General features: G+C 45.4%; 1 protein-coding gene across 1 annotated transcript in view; it reads left to right on the forward strand.

The window, feature by feature from the left end:
* PGM2L1 (phosphoglucomutase 2 like 1) overlaps window positions 1–25,411 on the forward strand; it is a 92,749-nt gene that overhangs the window by 50,794 nt on the left and 16,544 nt on the right. The window contains exons 5-11 of the mRNA XM_038742625.1: window positions 5,380–5,463; window positions 6,829–7,022; window positions 12,362–12,551; window positions 13,531–13,628; window positions 13,918–14,098; window positions 22,501–22,594; window positions 22,924–23,053. Of these exons, the coding sequence (XP_038598553.1) occupies window positions 5,380–5,463; window positions 6,829–7,022; window positions 12,362–12,551; window positions 13,531–13,628; window positions 13,918–14,098; window positions 22,501–22,594; window positions 22,924–23,053 (971 nt within the window). The remainder of the gene's footprint in view (window positions 1–5,379; window positions 5,464–6,828; window positions 7,023–12,361; window positions 12,552–13,530; window positions 13,629–13,917; window positions 14,099–22,500; window positions 22,595–22,923; window positions 23,054–25,411) is intronic.

Consider the following 25,411-nt stretch of genomic DNA (forward strand, 5'->3'; position numbering starts at 1 on the left):
TTTTATTACTTGTAAGAACTTAGTCGTCATGTCAGCCACAGGAAAACGTATCCCGCAAGACACTTATCCACATTTTTGAGAAACCTGCTATATTGTACTCCCCCAAGGACTTACTACAGCACTCTGCATATAGTAAGCACTCAATAAATACAATTGATTGGTATTCTATATGGATCTGGTGTACACCTGTACCAGATTAGAGAGGAATTTGGAAGAACTGCCATTTCCATGGCTTAGTGGATAGAGCTCGGGCCTGGGTGTCAGAATAATAATAATAATGATGGTATTTAAGTGCTTACTATGTGCCAAGCACTGTTCTAAGCACTAGGGTATCAGGTTGTCCCACGTGGGGCTCACAGTCCTCATCCCCATTTTACAGATGAGGTCACTGAGGCCCAGAGAAGTCTTGCCTCTAAGCCACACTGCTTAGGACCTGGGTTCTAATCCTGGCTCTGCCACATGCCTGCTGTGTGATCTTGGGCAGGTCACTTCACTTCTCTGTGTCTCAGTGACCTCATCTGTAAAATGGGGGTGGAGACTGTGAGCTCCATGTGGGACAGGGACTGTGTCCAACCTGATTAACTTGTATAATAATAATAAATAATAAAAATGATGGTATTGTTAAGAGCTTACTATGTGCAAAGCACTGTTCTAAGCGCTGGTGGGGTGATACAAGGTGATTAGGTTGTCCCACGTGGGGCTCACAGTCTTAATCCCCATTTTCCAGATGAGGTAACTGAGGCACAGAGAAGTTAAGTGACTTGCCCGAAGTCACACAGCAGACAAGGGGAGGAGCCAGGATTCAAACCCATAACCTCAGGCTCCCAAGCCCGTACCCTTTCCACTGAGCCACACTGCTTCTCTAATGATAATGATGATATTTGTTAAGTGCTTACTATGTGCCAAGCACTGTTCTAAGCACTGGGGTAGTTACAAGGTAATCAGGTTGTCCCATGTATATACCCCAGCGCTTAGAACAGTCCTTGGCACGTAGTAAGTGCTTAACAAGTACTGTAATTATTGATTATTAGAACAATAGAAGAGAGCAGCTTTCTTTGCTCAGAAAACTTTGTATGGATCATGAGACAAGGTACACCTTGGGCTTCAGTCAATCTGTCGGTGGGATTTATTGAGCGGTTACTATGTGATGAGCACCGGTACTAGGGCATTTGGGAGAGTACTTTATAACAGAGTTGGTTGGCACGTTCCCTGCCCACAGTGGGTTTACAGTCTGCTGTGTGACCTCGGGCCACTCAATTGACTTTTCTGTGCCTCAAGGTACCAGGAGTGAAAATGGTACCAAGCAAAAGGGAGTGACGAATCTGTCAGAAGAAGAAATAGGAAAAGCAGCACGGCCTAGTGGCTAGAGCAAGGGCTTTAGAGTCGGAAAGACTTGGGTTCTAATTCTGGCTCTTCCGCTTGTCTGCCGTGCAATCTCAGACAAGCCACTTAACTCCACTGTTCCCTCATCCGTCAAACGGGGATTAAGCCCGTGAGCCTCATGTGGGACAGGGACGGTGTCCAACCTGATTGGATGTATCTTCCCCAGCACTTCGAACAGCGCCTGGAACGTAGGAAGCGCTTAAGAAATATCATAATCATGATTATATGTATATATGGTTGTACATATTTATTACTCTATTTATTTATTTATTTATTTATTTTACTTGTACATTTCTATCCTATTTATTTTATTTTGTTGGTATGTTTGGTTCTGTTCTCTGTCTCCCCCTTTTAGACTGTGAGCCCACTGCTGGGTAGGGACTGTCTCTATGTGTTGCCAATTTGTACTTCCCAAGCGCTTAGTACAGTGCTCTGCACATAGTAAGCGCTCAATAAATACGATTGATTGATTGATTATGAATTATTAGTCAGAGTGGGTCCTGTACTCACTCAATCCGGCATTGATTTTTTTTTTTTTCTGTCGTGCGGATACATAGAGGTGAATTTCACTGCCAGAGGCTACTACACACACACACTAACGTCCCATTTAGCCCCTCCTGTCTCTAACAATGGCAACCAGATGCTTCTAGAAGCAGAAGGCTGCTTGCTCTTCTTTCTATGGGTCCCAGTCATTCATTCTTTCATTCAATCATATTTATTAAGCACTTACTATATGCAGAGCCCAGTCATTAAGGACACGCCATCTAACATCCTCAACTTCCCTCTACAGACCTAATTTTCTTCCTAGTGTCTTGTTCCGGAATTGATCCCAACCCATCTCGAACCTATATTGATATTTTCTCCTTAGTTCTATAGCACAAGCGATGTGGCCTAATTGAAAGAGCTCGGCCTTGGGAGTCTGAGGACCTGGGTTCTAATTCCTGGCTTTGCCCCTTCAGTCAATCCGTCGGTGGGGTTTATTGAGCGGTTACTATGTGATGAGCACCGGTACTAGGGCATTTGGGAGAGTACTTTATAACAGAGTTGGTTGACACGTTCCCTGCCCACAACGGGTTTACAGTCTGCTGTGTGACCTCGGGCCACTCAATTGACTTCTCTGTGCCTCAGTTCCCTCATCTGTAAAATGGGGATTCGATCCCATTCTCTCTCCTACTTAGGCTGCAAGCCCCAAGCGGGACCTGTTGAGCCTGTATCTACTCCAGCGCTCAGTACAGTGTTTGTCATGTAGTAAGTGCTTAGGAAATGTTACCATTACTATTATTTATTATTATAAATAATAAATAGAGAAGCAGCGTGGCTCACTGGGAAAGAGCACAGGCTTTGGAGTCAGAGGTCGTGGGTTCAAATCCCGGCTCTGCCAATTGTCAGCCGTGTGACTTTGGGCAAGTCACTTAACTTCTCTGGGCCTCAGTGACCTCATCTGTAAAATGGGGATTAAGACTGTGAGCCCCCCGTGGGACAACCTGATCACCTTGTAACTTCCCCAACACTTAGAACAGTGCTTTGCACATAGTAAGCGCTTAATAAATGCCATCATTATTATTATTATTATTATAATGAATTCCTTGTGCTCTCCACCAGGTTATTATTAATAATACTAGTAAATAATGTTAAGCGGTTACTTTGTGGCAGGCACAGTACTTAGCGCTGGGAAGGATACAAGAAAATCGGGCTGAACACGGTCCCTGTCTCACATCAGGCTCACAGTCTCAATCCCCATTTTGCAGATGAGGTAACTGAGGCCCAGAGAAGCCAAGTGACTTGCCTAGGGTCACAGAGCGGGCAAGTGACAGAATAGGGATTAGAACCAGGCCTGACTCCCGGCCCACGCTCTATCCACTACGCCGTGCTGCTTCTCATTTGATGGGAACTGTAATTTGCCTTCCTCTCTTCCCTCAAGTGTCTCACTGGGTTGCCCCTGGACCATTTCTGCAGAACATCCATGATTCTAGAGCCACCTCCTTCCAGACATGATCCATTTGGCTCTTAAGATCTCACAGTCCTCTGCTGTCCTCCAGTTTTCAGCTAAACCGCTTCCCTACCTTGTTAATATTCAGTGCCGATATCCTAGGGATATTTTGTTTCAGGTGGAACCTTTCCCCCTCATATGATTCTGTTTCAGAAAACTCCAGTTCCTCTATACCTGAATCCCACCTCTTTATTTATTTTTTTTAATGGTATTTGCTATGCACTTACTATGTGCCAGGCACCGTTCTAAGCACCGGGGTTGATTCACGGTCGTCAGGTCGGGCACAGTCCATGTCTCACGTGGGGCTCACAGTACAGTAATCCCCATTTTACAGATGAGGTAAGTGAGGCTCAGTGAAGTGACTTGGTCAAAGTCGCAGCAGACGTGTGGTGGAAAAGGGATTAGAACCCGGGTCCTCTGACTCTCAGCCCCGGGCTCTATCCACTAGGCCACGCTGCTTCTTATTCAGCATTTGGGCTGAGTGAGTCTGTGCAGTGCTTAGTACAAAGCTGGGTACATAGTAAGCGCTTAACAAATACCGTTATTATTATTACAGTGTTTCCAACACATCTAGACTTCTAGACATCTTCTAGACTGTGAGCCCACTGTTGGGTAGGGACCGTCTCTATATGTTGCCAACTTGTACTTCCCAAGCGCTTAGTACAGTGCTCTGCACACAGTAAGCGCTCAATAAATACGATTGATCTCAGATGTGGGGCTCCCCTGGCACTTAGATGGATACTTGTAGTTGGCTTTTTATTAATAAAAATAATAACATTATTATTGCCGATAACTCTCATTGTATTAAAATGCTTCCTATGTGACAAGCACTTTTCTAGCCACTGGGGTAGGTACAAGGGAATCAGAATGGACACAATCCCTGTCTCACGTGGGGTTCAGAAGCAGCATGGCTCAGTGGAAAGAGCCCGGGCTTTGGAGTCAGAGGTCATGGGTTCAAATCCCGGCTCCACCAATTTTCAGCTGTGTGACTTTGGGCAAGTCACTTCACTTCTCTGGGCCTCAGTTCCCTCATCTGTAAAATGGGGATTAAGACTGTGAGCCCCATGTGGGACAACCTGATTACCTTGTATCCCCCAGTGCTTAGAACAGTGCTTTGCACATAGTAAGCGCTTAACAAATGCCATTATTATTATTATTTTACTATTACTGTGCGATGTTGAAAACTGCTTTGGTGGCAAAGATGAGAGCTCTATCTACCACCTATCTAACCAGGGTTTCATTCCCTATTTTATTCATAATTTCTCTGCAGAAGTGAAAGGCTTTTTGTGTTAGCAGTTATTTTAGAATGTCACTAGGTTGGAGACATTTAACTGAAGTAGAGACAATGTTCCAGAGCGTTTCATTATTTTTATCTCAAGGTCAGTCGGGGGCTAGAAAAGAAAACAGGCCTACTGTGGGAGTCAGAGGTCCTAATCCCGGCTCCGCCACTTGTGTGCTGCATGACCTTAGGCGAGTCACTTAATAATAATAATAATAATAATAATAATAATAATAATAGTATTAAGCACTTACTATGTGCCAAGCGCTGTTCTAAGCGCTGGGGGGATACAAGGTGATCAGGTTGTCCCACGTGGGGCTCACAGTCTTAATCCCCATTTTACAGATGAGGTAACTGAGGCCCAGAGAAGTGAAGTGACTTGCCCAGAGTCACACAGCTGACAATTGGCGGAGCCGAGATTTGAACCCATGACCTCTGACTCCAAAGCCCGGGCTCTTTCCACGGATCCAGGCTACTTAACTTCTCTGTGCCTCAGTTACCCCATCTGGAAAACGGGGATTGAGACCGTGAGCCCCATGTGGGACAGGGACTGTGTCCATCCTGATTGCCTTGTATCTACCCAGGGTTTAGAGCAGTGCTTGGCACATAGTAAGTGCTTAATTGACCCCATGATTATTATTTGTGGAAAGGACCAATTGCTTGAGCTTTGATAATTTTATACTGTAATTTCTCGTATTCTCTGGTATGATCTTTCTGTGTATTTCAGCCGTACGCTGTCCAGGAGCTCAAAGCTGTCGCGGGAGTCATGATTACCGCATCCCATAACCGCAAGGAAGACAACGGATACAAGGTAATACTTGGGCTCCTGTGGTTTTTGCATTTTTGCAATGAGGAAAGAAGACCTTATACTTTTCAAATGAGGTTTTATAGCCCCTGCAGGCTTGAGGGTACTGTGCTTTAGAGAGACTTCCACGGTGAAAATCACTCTCTCCTTCCATTTCCTCGGAGTCTTACTACTCCCCTCCGCAGACCCGGAGAGTTCAGGGTGAATAACTGAGGCCTACTGATCTGGTAAGACGTGGCCTAGTTTATTCGTCGTTGTGGTTCTTATTGTCCACATTGTTGGCGGGTTTAATTTGGAAAGGCGATGGTGTATTTCTGCAATTTTCTGCAGAGATGATTGTGATCAATGGCACACGCTTCCTAGGGTGTGTGAGTGTGTGTTTATGCATACACGGGGGTCTGGGTTGGATCTCTGAGGGTTCAATAAATCACATTTTTGGTGCACCTCAAGTAACTGTGCTTTTGCATTTCATTCATTCAATTGTATTTATTGATGTGTGCAGAGCACTGTACTAAGCGCTTGGGAAGTATGAGTCGGCAACATATAGAGGTGGTCCCTACCCAGCAACGAGCTCACAGTCTAGAAGGGGGAGAAGCAGCATCGCGTAGCAGATAGAGCAAGGGCCTGGGATTTAGAAGATTGTGGGTTCTAATCCTGCCTCTGCCACTTGTCTGATGTGTTACCATGGGCAAGTCACTTCTCTGGGCCTCAGTTCCCTCATCTGTAACAAATGGGAATTAAGAGTGCCAGTGTGGGACAGGAACTGTATCCAACCTGAGTAACTTGTATCTACCCCAGTGCTTGGCACATAGTAAGCCCTTAACAGGTACCGTAATCAGCACTTAGTACAGTGCCTGGCAAATAGTAAGCGCTTAACAAATACCACAATTATTCATTATTATTATTATTATCATCTGAAAGATCCATTTTTCCAGAATTAAGCCAGTTTTCAGAACGCATGAAAGCCAAAAACACTAAATTTTTTAAATTGCCAAATTTATGTGGTCCCTATTGACATAAAGGCAGAGAGCATATATTCAACTCACTGTGTGAATTAATAAGGAGAAAGCATTCAAATCTGTTCTTTTCCTACTAGAATAGAATATTAATGCTAGAGAGTACCTAGGAATATCAGGTTGTCTAGCCTGCCATGTCCAGAAAAGTGAACATCCAATGCAAGGCAGATGATTGTCTATCACCAAACAGTATCTTTGCAGTGTACTATTGTGTGGATGCCTGATATTTGATTCCCTTGATAATTCTTACGTACAAAATCTAAGGATTTCATTCTGATGGACGAAAGGATTCGCCGAGCAAAGAACGTCTGTAATGTATAATCAATTCTGTAGTTGTCTCCTTTTCACAATCTAGGTTTATTGGGAAAACGGCGCCCAGATCACATCTCCGCACGATAAAGAAATTCTGAAATGTATAGAAGAAAGCGTCGAGCCGTGGAACGATTCGTGGAACGAGAATCTAGTTGACACCAGTCCCCTGAAGAGAGACCCCCTCCAAGATATTTGCGCGAGTTACATGGAGGATTTAAAAAAGATTTGTTTTCACAGGTACCGTGCTAGGAAAGCGTGATTCGGCATCTATCCGCGACCCGTCTCTCATTCAACCCACATATTCAATCTGTCACCAGATCCTGTCGGTTCTGCCTTTGCGACTGTCCCCCGTTGTCCAGGGATGGGTTCGTTTGGTAATCGGCGAGGCGAGAGAGAGAGAGAGGCCGGGGACGGAAAGCCTGAGTTTTATATAAAATTTATTCTGCGAGGCGAATTGAATTATTTAGTTGTTTAGGCGCAATGGATTGAGCTTCCCTTTCAGGAGGAATGTAATCAATCGGCAATATTCGAGCCTCCCGAATGGGAGGAGAAGAATCATACGTTAATCGCACGTGGGTGAGGCGGCTAGCTCTCACCCATGTGCACTTTTCACTCGGGATGACTCCACTTACTTTCCCACACGGGACGAATCCATTCCATTCCCCGCGCACGTGGTGGGCGGCTAGCTCTCTCCATGTGCTCTCCCTACATGGGAGGAATCCACTCATGATCTCCATCTGCATCAGGGCACCTGGGTCCCAACCACAAGACACTCAGCCATCCCCCGGCTCCTGCCTCAGTGTGTTGGTTCTGGTTGCCGAGCGGGCATCTGGCCTTCTGGGCGGAGAAAGACACTCTCCTTTCTCCAAATTTATGCTGGTCCTCCTGCTGCTGCGTGTGTCTGCCCACGAAAGTCAGAGGCGACAGGTATTTATCACCTGTGCTCCTAGGCCATTCTGGCTTCTGGCCTCAGTTTATCCAATCTCTGCCCTCCCCCTTCCTCCGTATCTAATTTGATTGACCCCTTCTGTATTCCCAGCTCGGGCTGTCAATCTAGCAGATTTGGTCATTTCCGAGTTCCGCCTGCTGGCTCAGGTGGTCATTCAGTCATTCATTCAATCGTATTTATTATAATAATGATAGCATTGATTAGGCGCTTACTATGTGCAAAGCACTGCTCTAGGCGCTGGGGATTTTAACAAGGTGATCAGGTTGTCCCACGGGGGGCTCGCAGTCTTCATCCCCATTTTACAGATGGGGGAACTGAGGCCCAGGGAAGTGAAGTGACTTGCCCAAAGTCACACAGCTGACAAGTGGTGGAGCCGGGCTTTGAACCCATCACCTCTGACTCCAAAGCCCGGGCTCTTTCCACTGAGCCACGCTGCTTCTCCAAGCTTTATTGAGCGCTTACTGTGTGCAGAGCACTGTACTAAGCGCTTGGGAAGTACAAGTTGGCAACATAGAGAGACGGTCCCTACCCAACAACGGGCTCACAGTCTAGAAGGGGGAGACGGACAGCAAAGCAAAACATGTGGACAGGTGTCAAGTCACCAGAATAAATAAAAATAAAGCTGGATACACATCGTTAACAAAATAAATAGAATAGTAAATATGTACAAGTAAAATAAATAGAGTAAAAAATAAGTACAAGCATATACAGGTGCTGTGGGGAGGGGACAGAGGTAGGGCGGGGGGATGGGGAGGAGGAGATGGTGATGAGATTCATTAAATCGTATTTATTGAGCACTTACTGTGTGCAGAGCACTGTACTAAGCGCTTAAATATGTACATATATACACAAGTGCCATTGGGTGGGGAGGGGGTAGAGCAGAGGGAGGGTGTTGGGGTGATGGGAAGGGGAGGAGGAGCAGAGGAAAAGGGGGGCTCAGTGTGGGAAGGCCTCCTGGAGGAGGTGAGCTCTCAGTAGGGCTTTGAAGGGAGGAAGAGAGCTAGCTTGGCGGATGTGCAGAGGGAGGGAATTCCAGGCCCGGGGGAGGACGTGGGCCGGGGGTCGACGGCGGGACAGGCGAGAACGAGGCCCAGTGAGGAGGTTAGCGGCGGCAGAGGAGCGGAGGGTGCGGGCTGGGCTGGAGAAGGAGGGAAGAGAGGAGAAGCAATGGTATTGTACTCTCTGAATGCTTATACAGTGGTCTGTACACAGTAAGTGTTCAATAAATAGCACTGATAGATTGAGGCTGTTTATCGGGATGTGGCTAGGGATATCCTGAGAGCTCTTTCTCTCCTTAGAGGAGAGATGGCAGGAAGGGGGGAGGATGTGGAATCAGTGAGCCGAAAATGGCAGCTCCAGTTGGACTCCTAGCTTAATGATAATAGTGGCATTAAATGCTTACTAGGTGCCACGCACTTTACTGAACACTGGGGTAATAATAATAATGATGATGATGGCATTTATTCATTCCTTCATTCAATTGTATTTATTGAGCGCTTACTGTGTGCAGAGCACTGTACATAGCATTTGACCTTGAGATGGCCGGTACCCCAGGTTCACCTTGGGACAGCGACGTGTGGAGGATCCGCCCTTCCCTTTCCAACCAGACTGCTTCCGTGCTCATCCACACACTTATTCTCTCCTGCCTTGGTTCCTGCATCGCTCTCCTCCCTGACCTTCCTTCTGCCTCTCCAGTCCGTACTTCACTCTGCCGCCCGGATCATCCTTCTAACCAAAAGTTCAGTCCACGTCTCCCCACTCCTCAGGAACCTGTAATCGTTTCCCATCCACGTGCGCATCAAATAGACTGGATACTGGTATCCTCCCAAGCGCTTAGTGCAGCGCTTTGCACTCAGTAAATCCGCTTGAATGAATGGTTCCCCCTACTTCAGTCTATCAGTCGTATTTACTGAGTGGTTACTGTATGCACCACACTGAGCGAAGCGCTTGGGAGAGTACTTCTCACCAATCGGGTGGACCATTTTAGCCCTGAGAGTCGCAACCTATTTTTAAAATAAACAGTAGCCACGAGTGCTCCATTTTCTTGATGTAGATATGCCCTGATGTGCAAATGGCAAAGTTAAGCAGTCGGTGCAGTTCTACCCACATTCTGCCGACTCCATGGTGGTCATTGTCAACACTTATCTGCCTTTTCCCAAAATCTTTGAGGCACCAATGATTGCTTGATTGACTAGAGAAAGAGCTCGGTGGAAAGAGCCCGGGCTTTGGAGTCAGAGGGCATGGGTTCCAATCCCGGCTCCGCCAATTGTCAACTGTGTGACTTTGGGCAAGTCACTTAACTTCCCTGTGCCTCAGTTACCTCATCGGTCAAATGGGGATTAAGACGGTGAGCCCCTGGTGGGACATCCTGATCATCAGTCGTATTTATTGAGCGCTTCCTGTGTGCAGAGTACTGTACTAAGCGCTTGGGAAGTACAAATTGGCAACATATAGGGACAGTCCCTACCCAACAGTGGGTTCACAGTCTGAAAGATCACCTTGTAACCTCCCCAGCGCTTAGAACAGTGCTTTGCACGTAGTAAGCGCTTAATAAATGCTATCATTATTATTATTATTATTATTATTATTATTAAATAAACGCACTTTATAATCGGCTTTAAATGCACTCTCCTACCTTACCTCGCCGATATCCTTCTACAAACCAGCCTGCACGCTTTGCTCCTCCCACACCAACGTACTTCGGTCTCATCTCCCTCGCTGCCGGCCCCTTGCCCACATCCTCCCTCTGGCCTTTAAGGCCCTCCGTCTCTCTCCCCACCTTCACATCTCCAAAAAGCAGCCTGGCGTAGTGGACAGAGCCCGGGCCCAGGAGTCAGAAGGTCGTGGGTTCTAATCCCGGCTCCGCCACTTCTCTGCTGGGTGACCGTGGGCAAGTCACTTAACTTCTCTATGCCTCAGTGACCTCGTCTGGAAAACGGGGGTTGAGACTGTGAGCCCCATGTGGGACAGGGATTGGGTCCAACCTGATTTGCTGGTATCCATCCCAGCGCTCCATACAGTTCCTGGCACATAGTAAGCGCTTAACAAATAATATCAATATTATTATCTCCAAGAGGCCTTCCCCAACTAAGCCCTTGTTTAATAATAATAATAATGATAATAATGGTATTTGTTAAGCGCTTACTATGTACAAAGCACTGTTCTGAGCGCTGGGGAGGTTACAAGTTGATCAGGTTGTCCCACGTGGGGCTCACAGTTTTAATCCCCATTTCTTACAGATGAGGTAACTGAGGCCCAGAGAAGTGAAGTGACTTGCCCAAAGTCACACAGCTGACAGTTGGCGGAGCCGGGATTTGAACCCATAATAATAATAATAATAATAATTATATTTATTAAGGGCTTACTATGTGCCAAGCACTGTTCTAAACGCTGGAGAGGTTACATGATGATCAGGTTGTCCCACGGAGGGCTCACAGTCTTCATCCCCATTTTCCAGATGAGGTAACTGAGGCCCCGAGAAGTGAAGTGACTTGCCCAAAGTCACACAGCTGACAAGTGGCGGAGCCGGGATTTGAACCCATGACCTCTGACTCCAAAGCCCGGGTTCTTTCCACTGAGCCACACTGTTTCCCCTACTCCCTCTCCCTTTCGTGTCGCCACTGCATTTGGATCTATATCCTTTAAGAACTTGATATTCTCCCCACAGCACTTATGAACAAATCCATCCTTTGTACTAGTAGTAGCACTTTTCATTCATTCACTCAGTCGTATTTATTGAGCGCTTACTGTGTGCAGAGCTCTGTACTAAGCGTTTGGGAAGTAGAAGTTGGCAACATAGAGAGGCGGTCCCTACCCAACAACGGGCTCACACTTAATTGCTTACTGTGTGCAGAGCGCTGTACTAAGTGCTGGGGGGAAAACCCAACTGGAAATTAGGCACGGTCCGTGTCCCTCCTGGGGTTCACAATCTAAGAATTTATTTTATGTCTTTAAATTTATTTGATTGAATATCTGTATTCCCCCTCTGGACTGTAACTGTGCTGTATTCTACTCTCCCAAGCGCTTAGTACTGTGCTCTGCACACAGTAATCACTCAATAAAGACCATGGATTAGAAGTCTCAGAGGAGAGGAGAGCCCTGTAAACCTCCCTAAATTGGGGTGATATTTCCAAGAGCTGTCTTTCACTGTTATTGTTAGCAACCAGACTTTTCTCAAGGATAAAACTCTTTTCTGAAACCATCTCTTAACACTTTCAAAAGCAGATAGAACTCTCTGGTGTTTCCTCCGGGACTTGCCCCTTGAAATAGTGGTGAAATAGCAATTCTTCAATTTAAGTTTATCTTTAAATGAAAAAGCCTTTACCGGCTACCAGTCCGCTTCCCGGAATTTAACACATATTTTCCTCCTGTATAATAAGAAGCCAAAATAATGCTTCATGTCCTTAGTGACTATCAAGCAAAGAGTTCTTGGACCAGAGGGGAAAGAGACTGGACTGGAAATCTCTGTGATCTTAATTGGATATTCCCATAGTTTATTTTTAAGCCTCCCCAGATCTCTTGCTCGGTAAACTTTAACCACATTTCCTTGGATCGCCACCATTTTCCGTGATGTCAGAGAAGGAGAAATTTCTGCCGTGCTGATGGAATGTGCGTTTTTCTTTTTCAGGGACCTAAACACCAAGACGAGCTTGAAGTTTGTCCATACATCGTTCCACGGGGTTGGACATGATTATGTGCAGTTGGCTTTTAGAGCATTTGGATTTAAGCCTCCAATTCCAGTTCCAGAACAAAAGGATCCAGATCCAGACTTTTCTACCGTCAAATGCCCCAATCCCGAAGAAGGAGAATCTGTGCTGGTATTCGTATATAAATATATTTTTAATGCACCTATCATCTTGGATAAAGTTTGTTTAACCTTATCGGAGGTGGCAGGAGGCAGCTACAACAGAGAACAGTACAGGGCTTCGATCAATCAGTCAATCACATTTATTGAGTGCTTAGTGTGTGCAGAGCACTGTTCTAAGCGCTGCGGAGAGTACAATAGAACAGACACATCCCCAGCCCAAAGTGAGCTTATGGTCTAGAGAGGGAAACGGACATTGACATAAATAAAGTACAGATATGGACATAAGTGCTGTGGGGCTGGGGGACGGCGGGTAAATAAAGGGAGCAAATCAAGGTGGCGGAAAACGGAGTGGGAGAAGAGGAAAGGAGGGCTTAGGCAGGGAAGACCTCTTGGAGGAGATGGGCCTTCAATAAGGCTTTGAAGGTGGGGAGAGCGATTTTTCAGTTTTGAAGAGGGTTAGCGATGTTGTGAAGGTTGAAAAGCCAGGATTGAGTGACCGATTGAATATGTGGGTTGAATGAGAAGCAGCGGGGCCTAATGGAAAGAATCCACAGGTCCAGGAATCAGAGGATCTGAGTTCTAATGTCAGCACAGCTGCTGCTGTGACCTTGGGCAAGTCACTTAACTTCTCTGGGCCTCAGAGCACAAACCTTTACTGAGTATTTTGTATGTATCGCTTAATAAAATGCACCAATTCAGGATAGGTGAATTGTTTAGGATTAGTGCCTCGTTAAAGTGTTTGATGGTCACCTCCTGTTGGGAATGAGGGAATGTCGTGGAGCAGAAAAGCGAGCGTCACGTAAATTAATCTATCAATCAGTGGTATTTAGTGAGTGCTTCCTATGTGCAGAGCACTGAACTAAGCGGTTAGTGGAGTTAGGTAGATCTGTTCCCTGCCCACGACGAGCTTACCGTCTAGCGGGGCTGAGTCTACAGCCTGAAAATGAAGTCACTTGTGTGTAACCTGGCTCTTCGGGTGGTTGTCTCAGGAGTTGTCGCTCAGACTCGCGGAAAAGGAAGAGGCCAGGGTAGTGCTAGCCACGGATCCGGACGCAGACAGACTGGCAGTGGCGGAGCTTCAAGGGAAGTAAGTGGTGAAAAAAAAAAAAAAAAGCCCAACTTTTGCTTTTCTTGATTAAATGGGGGGGAAAAAGAATAACGACGGCTTATAGTCTGAAATAATCTGTTTACGTATGGGCCAGTTTAAAAAGAAAATAGTCCCAACGTTTGTTTCAGTATCCTCTATTGTCAACTGTTGGGTTTTTTTTCAACGGAACAAGTGACTGTAGACTTGACAATTTCAGAAGCATATAAATGAGAAACTTGAAGGGACAAATTTAAATTTGTTTTGATGAACTTTTCCATTCTCCGTTCAGTGGCCGTTGGAAAGTTTTCACAGGAAATGAGTTGGCGGCTTTGCTTGGGTGGTGGATGTTTGTATGCTGGAAGGAGAACCACCCCCAGAATGCTGATGTGAGGAATGTTTACATGTTAGCTACCACAGTCTCCTCCAAAATTTTGAAGGCAATTGCTCTTAAAGAAGGATTTCAGTTTGAAGTAAGAGCAACACAGCATCTTTTTTTAAAAAAATCTCTCCATGTTGCATTTATAAGTGTGTGGTACCTCAGCGTTGACGTGTTTCGTGTACAGATTTTGTTACTTGTGTAATTCTCTTCGCTTTTTTCCAAGCACATCGAGCCAGGCTCTTTCGTTATGCTATTGTGTGTCCCTGACGGTGAGAGAGGGATGCTTGGTTTTTGCTCAGGGTGCTTAAGTTTATTTGGTTAGGTTGCTGTGACTATACTTAGAAGCTGCTTTCCCCCTAATGTAATCTGCCCCTCCGCCCCCTTTTTTAAAAAATGGTATTTATGCTACTATGTGCCAGGCACAGTAGTAAGCGCTGGGGTAGATACAAGTTAATCAGGTTGGGTCCAGTCCGTGGGGCTCACAGTCCTAGTTGCCATTTTACATGATGGGAATTGAGGTACAAACAAGTGAAGTGACTCTTCCAAGGTCACACAGCAGACAAGTGGCCGAGCCGGGATTAGAACCCGGATCCTCTGACACCCAGCCCCGTGCTGCGTCTCTTGACTTCCGTAATTGTTTGACCATTTAGGCCCACTTGTCTTCCCCATTAAATTGCAAACTGCTTGAGGGAAGGGAACCAAGCGCTGGACTTTTAAAATATGTTCCCAAGCACCTAATGCGGTAGTTTGCCCCTCCGCAGGGGCACAATAAATGGTGCAGCTGACAAATTTTTAATTCTAAATAATGTTTTTTACAGCAGTTACTTATGGGGATCCACTCGTGCTCTCCTTCCTTTCCTAGCTTACTTGAAAAATAGCCCAAGAACCAAGTTTCATAAAACCCCTTGCAGGGATTTCCTTCCTCTGTATCCCAATTCAATTAACGGTATTTATCGAGCCCTTACAGTGTACAGAGCACTGTACTTAAAGCTCTTTGGAGAGTGCGATACATCAGGGTTGGTAGGCACGTCCCCTGCCCTCAGTCTAGAGAAATCTTCTATAAAAATGGCATTTTTGTCTAGACAGCTTCCCTGGAACCAAAATAAAAGACAGCCGAGTTTTGCGTGAGTGGGAGTAGCCATGTTTAGTGCTCGGGATGAGGATTAAACTATTGGTGATTCATTCAATCGTATTTATTGAGTGCTTACTGAGTGTAGAGCACTGTACTAAGTGCTTGGGAGAGTACAGTATAACAATAAACAGGCACAATCCCTGCCTACAATGAGCTTACAGTCTAGAGGACCTAATTAATAGCTGTTTCCTCTTCACTGCCTGAAGGGACTTGTCGGCCGGATTCCTTGTTGCAGTTTTAATCCTCGGCTTTCTCCCGCAGTCCTCATTAGAAATGGAGAAGGGCTGATCACTGGTGCCCCACACCACAGTATCCTGAAAGGTTGTCAATGCCCTGTCTTCATTTCTCAGCACTTGGAACAGTGCTTGGCACATAGTAAGCACTTAACAAATACCCTCATTATTATTCTGCTTACTAAGTCGTCCCAGTTCCTGTTCTCTAACCCAGTTTTGTAGGAGTGCCTTTTATTCCCTCCTGGGTCCTCTCCAAACTCTTTTCATTTCCATTTGAATTTCTGGGCTCCATTCCTTCATTCAATCCTATAGTTAGCACTTAATAACTACCATAGTAGTAATAATAGTAGTAATAGTAGTAGTAATAATAACGATAATGATAATAATAGTAGTAATAATAGTCATTATTATTATTATTATTATTATGCATGTACCATGTGCAGAGTACTATACTAAGCACTCGGGAGAGTGCAGTACAGTGGTAAACAGACCCATTCCCCCACAACGGGTCGGGGACATTTCTTTAATAAAGACCAAACTGGTACTAACGGTAGTGGAACAATGAGACAATTTTTATGCCTTTCAAGGTGTGACACTAAAGTAGCTTGAATCCCATTGGATTGATGTGGAGAAACATGATTTTTTTTTTAACTGACACTTAATCATTGTGGTTATCAAACACTTAGTAGCCAAACCCCTTTCTTAGTGCTAGGGTAGATACAAAATAACGAGGTCAGACACAGTTTCTGGTCCACACGAGGCTCACGAGCTTCTGGGGAGGGGGATCAAGGATTGAATCCCCATTTTACAGAAGAGGAAGCAATCAGAGAAGTGAAGTGACTTGCCCAAGGACACGCAGCAGGAAAGTGATGGAATCAGGATTCGAATACAGGTCCTCCACTCCCCAGGCCTATGCTGACAGCATCTATTTGTGGATAATGCTTCCTTCTCTATATTTTTCTTATTCTGAATGCTCTTTATATCTTGAGTTGGAACACACCCCAACATATTTCATTTATTTTAAAATCGAATTTGTTAAATTCTGGTCAACTGTTTTCTTAATCACTAAAATGGTAGTGTCCTCTCACTCAGCCCTGCAGTTAAATGATGCGCTCTTTATAAAACTCCTTCAAAAGAAATCTTTTCCAATCACTTAGGCCCCCGAATTTGGGGAGAAAACTCAAGCACGCATTCTGTTGACAGCTGAAACCCTATCACTAGGATTAATAAGTAGTCATCTTGCAGTATGATGGATAACCACCTGCGGATCGTATGAACGTCGGAGTGTGAACATCTGAATGGAAAAGAAAAGAGATGTGCCAGCGGGTGGTTTCCCACTAGAACCCAAGTCCAGTAATCAAGAAGGCGATTTCTTCAGCCGAGTTTCACGCAAAGCTGGGAGCCGATGATTGTGGCTTCCCACTTTCTTCCTGATCATACTTGGCACAGATGCATCCGTGTCTCATCCTCTTGCTCCTGGCTGTCAGCATTCCCACCGCTCTTCAAAATTGCCAGTTTCTTTCAAGAGACCCAAGAGGTGACATCGTAGCTGCCTTGGCAATAGGAGCCCCAAGAAGCATCTGAAAATATGGCCCTTGTTCTGATTTTTAAGTCACGGGAATCTTGGGAAACGGTAAAGCCCTTGAACCTAATGGTATCGATCTGTTGCAGAGTGGGGTAATTGTAGTATTATTATTATTACGATGGTATTTGTTAAGTGCTTACTATGTGCTAGGCATTGTACTAAGCGCTGGGGTGGATACAAGCAAATTGGGTTGCACGCAGTGTCTGCCCCACAGTCTTTCATTCATTCATTCAATCGTATTTATTGAGCGCTTACTGTGTGCAGGTCACTGTACTAAGCGCTTGGGAAGTACAAGTTGGCAACAGAGACGGTCCCTACCCACCAGCGGGATCACAGCCTAGAACGGGGAGACAGACAACAAAACAAAATATGTAGATGGGTGTCCAGTCATCAGAGCATCCCCATTTTCAGATGAGGGAACTGAGGCCCAGAGAAGTGAAGCGACTCGCCCCAGGTCACACAGCAGACAAGTGGCAGAGCCGGGGATTAGAACCCATGACCTTCGGACTCTCAGGCTTGGGCTCTAGCCACAGGGCCACACTGCTCCTCCAATTGTAGTGTCTTTGAGGGCTAGAATTCTTCCCAGTTGGCCAGAAGCCATCCGACCTGTCTGTGGCGGCCTGGTACCGTGGACCGACTATAAATCTGAAGCGTTCTGAGGCAAAAGAACGTATCTACCAACTCCGTTATATCAGACTTCTCCAAGCGCTCAGGACAGTGTTCTGCTCACCAGAAGAGCTCAATAAATACCACTGACCGAACGATCGAAAAGACCAGCCTGAACCAGAAAAAAACCGCCATGCAAAGAAAGAGCTCTGTTGGCCACGGGGACCCGAGTGCGGGAGCCAAATGTTTTTATTCAGCGCTTAGAACAGTGCTTTGCACATAGTAAGCGCTTAATAAATGCCATCATTATTATTATCTTGGCGTCGCCCCCGGCCGACGATACACCGACGGGCGAGGGAAACAGAAGCAAGAAGGGCACATTCTGCGGGCGCCAACTTGGCACCGAGCCGCGGACTGGACGGAAGATCTTCTGACCCGGTCCTCTCCAATTTTCCTGGCCCGGCCCCCGCCACAGATACCAGATTCGGGTTTTTCGAGCAGCCCCGTCCCTTCCCGGTGGCCACCGTGTCCCGTATCGAGTGGCCAGACGGCATATCGGGGAACTGGACCAAAATCAATCGGCGAGCCTCAAGGCTGAGCTTAGAGCTTCCAAAGAGAGTCGGTGATCCCTCACCTCCGAGAGAGCGAGGTGGACAGAGAAAACGACGTATGGATGTGGTCAAGGGCTGCCTCAGGCGGTAGCGCGTTTCCGCTGGGCTGGGGTGGGGAGATCAGAAAAGGAGCCACTCTTTCCAAGAGGAAGATTTCAGAGGATCGTGAGACGAGACGGCAGCAGTTGTGGCCGCCCGAGGCCACATGGACGGTCTCTTTGTCAAGGCTGGGCCGGGGCTGGCAGTCCCACGTCGCCCTTCACAGCCGCCCGGGCTCTCGTGGCTACATTTCATCATCATCCGTAGTGGACACCCCACCCCAGGAACACGCAGGACTGATGCGTCTCCCTTCATACGCAGAGCGAAACCCTGAGGAAACCACTTTGCATTCATTCCTCGACGTTTGCCCCCGTCCTCTCTGTTTGCTGGGGCCTTTGGCTCCCTTTGGCTCCCTTTCTATCCTGCCAGTCGGAAGAGTTGCGGAGACCCCGTTAATCCTCGAAATCAATCAATCAATCAATCGTATTTATTAAGCGCTTACTGTGTGCAGAGCACTGTACTAAGCGCTTGGGAAGTACAAGTTGGGAACATATACAGACAATCCCCACCCAACATCATCATCATCAGTCGTATTTATTGAGCACTTACTGTGTGCAGAGCACTGTACTAAGCACTTGGGAAGTACAAGTTGGCAACATATAGAGACAATCCCTACCCAGCAGTGGGCTCACAGTCTAAAAGGGGGAGACGTAGAACAAAACCAAACATACTAACAAAATAAAATAAATAGAATAGGTATGTACAAGTAAAATAAATAGAGTAATAAATATGTACATACATATATACAGGTGCTGTGGGGAAGGGAAGGAGGTAAGATGGGAGGGAGTAGAGGAGCAGCGTGGCTCAGTGGAAAGAGCACAGGCTGGGGAGTCAGAGGTCATGGGTTCAAATCCCGGCTCCGCCACTTGTCAGCTGGGTGACCTTGGGCAAGTCACTTCACTTCTCTGTGCCTATTACCTCATCTGTAAAAAGGGGATTAAGACTGTGAGCCCCATGTGGGACAACCTGATCACCTTGTATCCTCCCCCAGTGCTTAGAACGGTGCTTCACACATAGTAAGCACCTAACAAATGCCATTATTATTATTATTATTATTATTATTAGTTTTTTAACCCCCTCTCTCCAGAAACAGGCAACGACTCTTCAGGCCAGTTTGACCTAAGCTGGGAAGTGCAAACTTCCTAGAACCTTGTATCCTCCCCCAGTGCTTAGAACAGTGCTTCACACATAGTAAGCACTTAACAAATGCCATCATCATCATCATTATTATTATTATTAGTTTTTTAACTCCCTCTCTCCAGAAACAGGCAACGACTCTTCAGGCCCGTTTGACCTAAGCTGGGAAGTGCAAACTTCCTGGAAGTGAGACCCTCCCTTCCCATCCTCTTCCCCCCTGCTCCCTCTCCTACTACGGATTTGCCACCTAGGAAGGAGGTGGGAGTGGGCTTGTGGAAAGAGCGTGGGATGGAGGTAGGATGTCGGGCAAATCACTTCACCTCCTTTTCCTCATATTTAACGTGGAAATAAGATACCTGTTAGTAGTAGTAGTAGTAAAAGCGTTTATCAAGTGTCCTTTGGGTACATTGCAAGGTCAATAATCAATCGATGGTATTTACCAAGTCTTGCTGTGTGCAGAGCAGGGCACTAAGCACTTGGGAGTGTACACTACAATAATAAACAATGACTCTTCCCTGCCCAAAAGGAGCTTACAGTCTAGAGGGGAGTAGGAAACAGAAGTGACACTTTTCCTGCCCCAGAGAAGCTTCCGCTCTGAGTGAGACCCCGGCTCTGCTACTTGTCAGCTGTGTGACCTTGGGCAAGTGACTTAACTTATAATAGTAATAATAATAATGATGGCATTATTATTATAACTGTGTGCAAAGCACCGTTCTAAGTGCTGGGGAGGTTACAAGGTGATCAGGTTGTCCCACGGGGGGCTCGCAGTCTTAATCCCCATTTTACAGATGAGGTAACTGAGGCCCAGAGAAATTGTGACATGTCCAAAGTCACACAGCTGACAAGTGGTGGAGCCAGGATTTGAACCCGTGACCTCTGACTCCAAAGCCCATGCTCTTTCCACTGAGCCACGCTGCCTCAGTGGAACTCCTCTGTGCCTCAGTTCCCTCATTTGTAAAATGGGGATGAAAACTGTGAGCCCCACGTGAGACAACCTAGATCTACCCAGTGCTTAGAACAGTGCTCGGCACATAGTAAGCGCTTAACAAATACCATCGTCATCATCATCAAAATAAATACAATGTAAAATAGGAATGAAGACTGTGAGCCCCATGTGGGACAAGGGATTAGCTTGAATCTACCCCAGAGCTTAGTACAGTGCCTGGCACAAAGTAAGCGCTTAACAAATACCATCATCGTCATCAAAATAATTACAATGTAAAATGGGGATGAAGACTGTGAGCCCCATGTGGGACAAGAGATTAGCTTGAATCTGCCCCAGAGCTTAGTACAGTGCCTGGCATATAGTAAGCGCTTAACAAATATCATCGTCATCATCATCATCATCAAAATAAATATAATGTAAAATAGGAATGAAGACTGTGAGCCCCATGTGGGACAAGGGATTAGCTTGAATCTACCCCAGAGCTTAGTACAGTGCCTGGCACAAAGTAAGCGCTTAACAAATACCATCATCATCATCATCAAAATAATTACAATGTAAAATAGGGATGAAGACTGTGAGCCCCATGTGGGACAAGGGATTAGCTCGAACCTACCCCAGAGCTTAGTACAGTGCCTGTCACATAGTAAGCACTTAATGAATACCGTGAAAAAAATGACTGCATGCGGAGTACTTTACTGAGCACTTGGGAAAGAACAATATAGTAGCTGACAGAGGTGATCCTTGCCCACAAGGAGCGTACAGTCTCCATGGGAAGACGGACATTAAAATAAATTATGGTTAGGGGAAGTAGTAGAGTATAAGAATGTGTACAGAAATGCTGTGAGGCTGGGGTGAATATCAAAGTGCTTAAGGGGTTAACAGCTAAGTGTACAGTCGACAGTGAGGGGAGGGAAGATTGGGTTAATGAGAACTTAGATAAATACATGTTGAGGATTGTGATAAGTATAAAAATATTAGAGATAGCTTATCAGCTTATTACAGAATCGCGGGTCCGAGAGTCAGAAGGTCATGGGTTCTAATCCCAGCTCTGCCACTTGTCTGCTGTGTGACCTTGGGCAAGTCACTTGACTTCTCTGGGCCTCAGTTCCCTCCTCTGTGCCCAACCCGATTTGCTTGTATCCACCCCAGGGCCCAGCGCTTGGAACAGTGCTTTGCACATAGTAAACGCTTAACAAATGCCGTCATTATTATTATTATTAGTGCAGTGCCTGGCTCGTAGGAAGCTCTTAACAAATACCACAGTCACCATCATTACTACCTTTTGGGGTGCTGGTAATTTTCTGTTCTCCCAACTTCTTAGACTGTGAGTCTGGGCAGCGTGCCTCCATGGAAAGAGCCTGGGCTTGGGAGTCGGGTCATGGGTTCAAATCCCGGCTCCGCCAATTGTCAGCTGTGTGACTTTGGGCAAGTCACTCCACTCCTCTGGGCCGCAGTTCCCTCATCTGTAAAATGGGGATTAAGACTGTGAGCCCCCAGTGGGACAACCTGATCACCTTGTAACCTCCCCAGCGCTCAGAACAGTGCTTTGCACATAGGAAGCGCTTAATAAATATTATTATTATTATTATTGAGTTGTCTTGCATCTACTCCAGTGTTTTGCGCAGTGGTTACTAGCCAGTCAATCATATTTGTTGAGCATTTACTGTGAGCAGTGCCCTGTACTAAACACTTGGGAAAACACAGTATAACAGAGTTAAGTTATAACAGAGCTTGGTAATAGTGATAGTTATTTGTGGTAAATAGCATGTAATAAGTACATGTTAAGCGTCTGAGGAGGAAGATCAACAGCTCTTCTCTGCTACCTTTCCTGGGGTGGGCAGTAAAAATTATAGCACCATCTCCAAGCAAAGAGTGTTTTTTTGTTTGTTTGATTGGCTTTTGTGTTTGGCAGGGTGGGGGTCTTTAAGAGGAAGGATCAAAAGAAAAAAAAAGGATGTGACTTTAGCAGACGATGTGGTATCGGAGGTGAAATTAAGACTACTTGTTCTCCGGGAAACTCCGGGGAATTGAAAGTTGGGAAGCATTCATTATACCCAGGCCTATACACTAAGTGACTGAACTGAGTTGTAGTCTTAAAAGCTGAAAAAGTAAGGTAACTGGAATTGTTCTTCTTTGAAATTCAGGAAACGTTACCGGGGTTTAAATGGATCGGAAGCAGAATAAAAGAACTCCTGGGAATTGGGAAAGAAGTTCTTTTTGCATTCGAAGAGTCTATTGGTATGTTAAAGTATTATTATATATTAAACATGCTTTGTGGCTTAGGAACAACATTCACGACTTTTTTTTTTAACCTTGTGAGCCTTCTCGATTCGTCGCAAAGATGGGCTTCGCCTCTGTTTATCCTGTAGACATGATGAAACGTTTTCAGAAAATTGTAATTATTGTCCCAATTTCAGATATCTTGATTTTGGATTTTTATGTATGATGTCCTCTCTGAGATTTTAAATGCAGTTTATCCTTTCTGCAGGAAAGTAAAACTCGTGGCAATTGTAAGGAGAGAATTTCCTCTGCCGCCCGTATTTCCCAAAGTCTTTTTCGATTCACAGGTTTTCTCTGCGGAACATCGGTCTTGGACAAGGATGGGGTGAGTGCCGCTGTGGTTGTTGCTGAAATGGCGTCTTACCTGGACACCAAGAACCTCACATTGGCACAACAACTTGTGAACATTTATGAGACGTAAGTCCCGTACTGGTGAGCTTCACCAGATGCAGACGCCGTTGTAGTTCTCTGACCTCCTAAAGGCGCTATCCTTAAATTCCATCATTAATCAATCAATCGTATTTATTGAGCGCTTGTGGTGTGCAGAGCGCTGTACTAAGCGCACGGGAGAATACGATAAAGCAGTATAATGGGCACATTCCCTGCCCTAAGTGATCTTAGTATCATCAATCGTATTTATTGAGCGCTTACTGTGTGCAGAGCACTGTACTAAGCGCTTGGGAAGTACAAGTTGGCAACATATACAGTCCCTACCCAACAGTGGGCTCACAGTCTAAAAGACTCCCACTTCCAAATGCAGACCAGTTGCATTAAGCAGGAATCCTGTTCTGGATCGATAAGATTTTTCGGGAGAAGTGCGTCCACCTTAATTAATTAATGATGGCATTTATTAAGCGCTTACTCTATGCAAAGCACTGTTCTAAGCGCTGGTTATATCCAATAAGGGCATTTCTCAGGCTCAAGGAGACTTTGTGTCTGAAATAGAGGACTGGTTGGATATCCTACTGAGAGCTCACCTCCTCCAGGAGGCCTTCCCAGACTGAGCCCCTTTCTTCCTCTCCCCCCCTCCCCGTCTCCATCCCCCCGTCTTACCTCCTTCCCTTCCCCACAGCACCTGTATATATGTATATATGTTTGTACTTATTTATTACTCTATTTACTTATTTTACTTGTACATATCTATTCTATTTATTTTATTTTGTTAATATGTTTGGTTTTGTTCTCTGTCTTCCCCTTCTAGACTGTGAGCCCACTGTTGGGTAGGGACTGTCTCTATATGTTGCCAACTTGTACTTCCCAAGCACTTACATATTTATTACTCTATTTATTTATTTATTTATTTATTTTACCTGTACATATCTATTCTATTTATTTTATTTTGTTAATATGTTTGGTTTTGTTCTCTGTCTCCCCCTTCTAGACTGTGAGCCCGCTGTTGGGTAGGGACTGTCTCTATACGTTGCCAACTTGTACTTCCCAAGCGCTTACATATTTATTACTCTATTTATTTATTTATTTTACTTGTACATATCTATTCCATTTATTTTATTTTGTTAATATGTTTGGTTTTGTTCTCTGTCTCCCCTTTCTAGACTGTGAGCCCGCTGTTGGGTAGGGACTGTCTCTATATGTTGCCAACTTGTACTTCCCAAGCGCTTACATATTTATTACTCTATTTATTTCTTTATTTATTTTACTTGTACATATCTATTCTGTTTATTTTATTTTGTTCATATGTTTGGTTCTGTTCTCTGTCTCCCCCTTCTAGACTGTGAGCCCGCTGTTGGGTAGGGACCGTCTCTATATGTTGCCAACTTGGACTTCCCAAGCGCTTAGTACAGTGCTCTGCACGCAGTAAGCGCTCAATAAATACGGTTGATTGATTGATTGATATCCTAGCCAAGCCAGGTTAGCTCTGAGACCCCACGACCCAGCCTCCTCAGGGCTCCTTAGTCCAGATTCTTTAACCCTGGGCACATGCAGACAACATCGGCAGGAGAGCAGAGTCAGGAAAGATGGAGGCCTTTCCAGACTGAGCCCCCTTTTTCCTCTCCTCCTCCCCATCTCCGCCGCCCTACCTCCTTCCCCTCCCCACAGCACCTGTATATATGTTGGTACAGATTTATTACTCTATTTTACTTGTACATATTTACTATTCTATTTATTTTGTTAATGTTGTGCATTTAGCTTTAATTCTATTTGTTCTGGCGACACCTGTCCACATGTTTTGTTTTGTTGTCTGTATCCCCCTTTTAGACTGTGAGCCCGCTGTTGAGTAGGGACCGTCTCTATATGTCACCAACTTGTACTTCCCAAGAGCTTAGTACAGTGCTCTGCACACAGTAAGCGCTCAATAAATGCAATTGAATGAATGAATGAATGGAGACGTTGTGTGAACCCAGAAAATGATCCTGGAAGAATGGATTATTTTTCTTATTCATTCATTCAATCGTATTTATTGAGCGCTTCCTGTGTGCAAAGCACACTGTACTAAGCGCTTGGGAAGTACAAGTTGGCAACATAGAGAGACGGTCCCTACCCAGCAGCGGGCTCACAGTCTAGAAGGGGGAGACGGACAACAAAACATATTAACAAAATAAAATAGAATAGTCAATATGTATGAGCAAAATAGAGTAATCAATCTGTACGAACATGGTATTTACATGTTACCATGCAGGCACTGTACTAAGCGCTGCAGTAGAAATAAGGTGATCAGGTTGGACACAGTCCCTGTCGTACATGGGGCTCACAGTCTTAATCCCCATTTTACAGATGAGGAAACTGAGGCACAAAGAAGTTAGTGACCGGACTAGT

Source organism: Tachyglossus aculeatus, chromosome 2, assembly GCF_015852505.1.
Source record: "Tachyglossus aculeatus isolate mTacAcu1 chromosome 2, mTacAcu1.pri, whole genome shotgun sequence".
Classification (NCBI taxonomy): domain Eukaryota; kingdom Metazoa; phylum Chordata; class Mammalia; order Monotremata; family Tachyglossidae; genus Tachyglossus; species Tachyglossus aculeatus.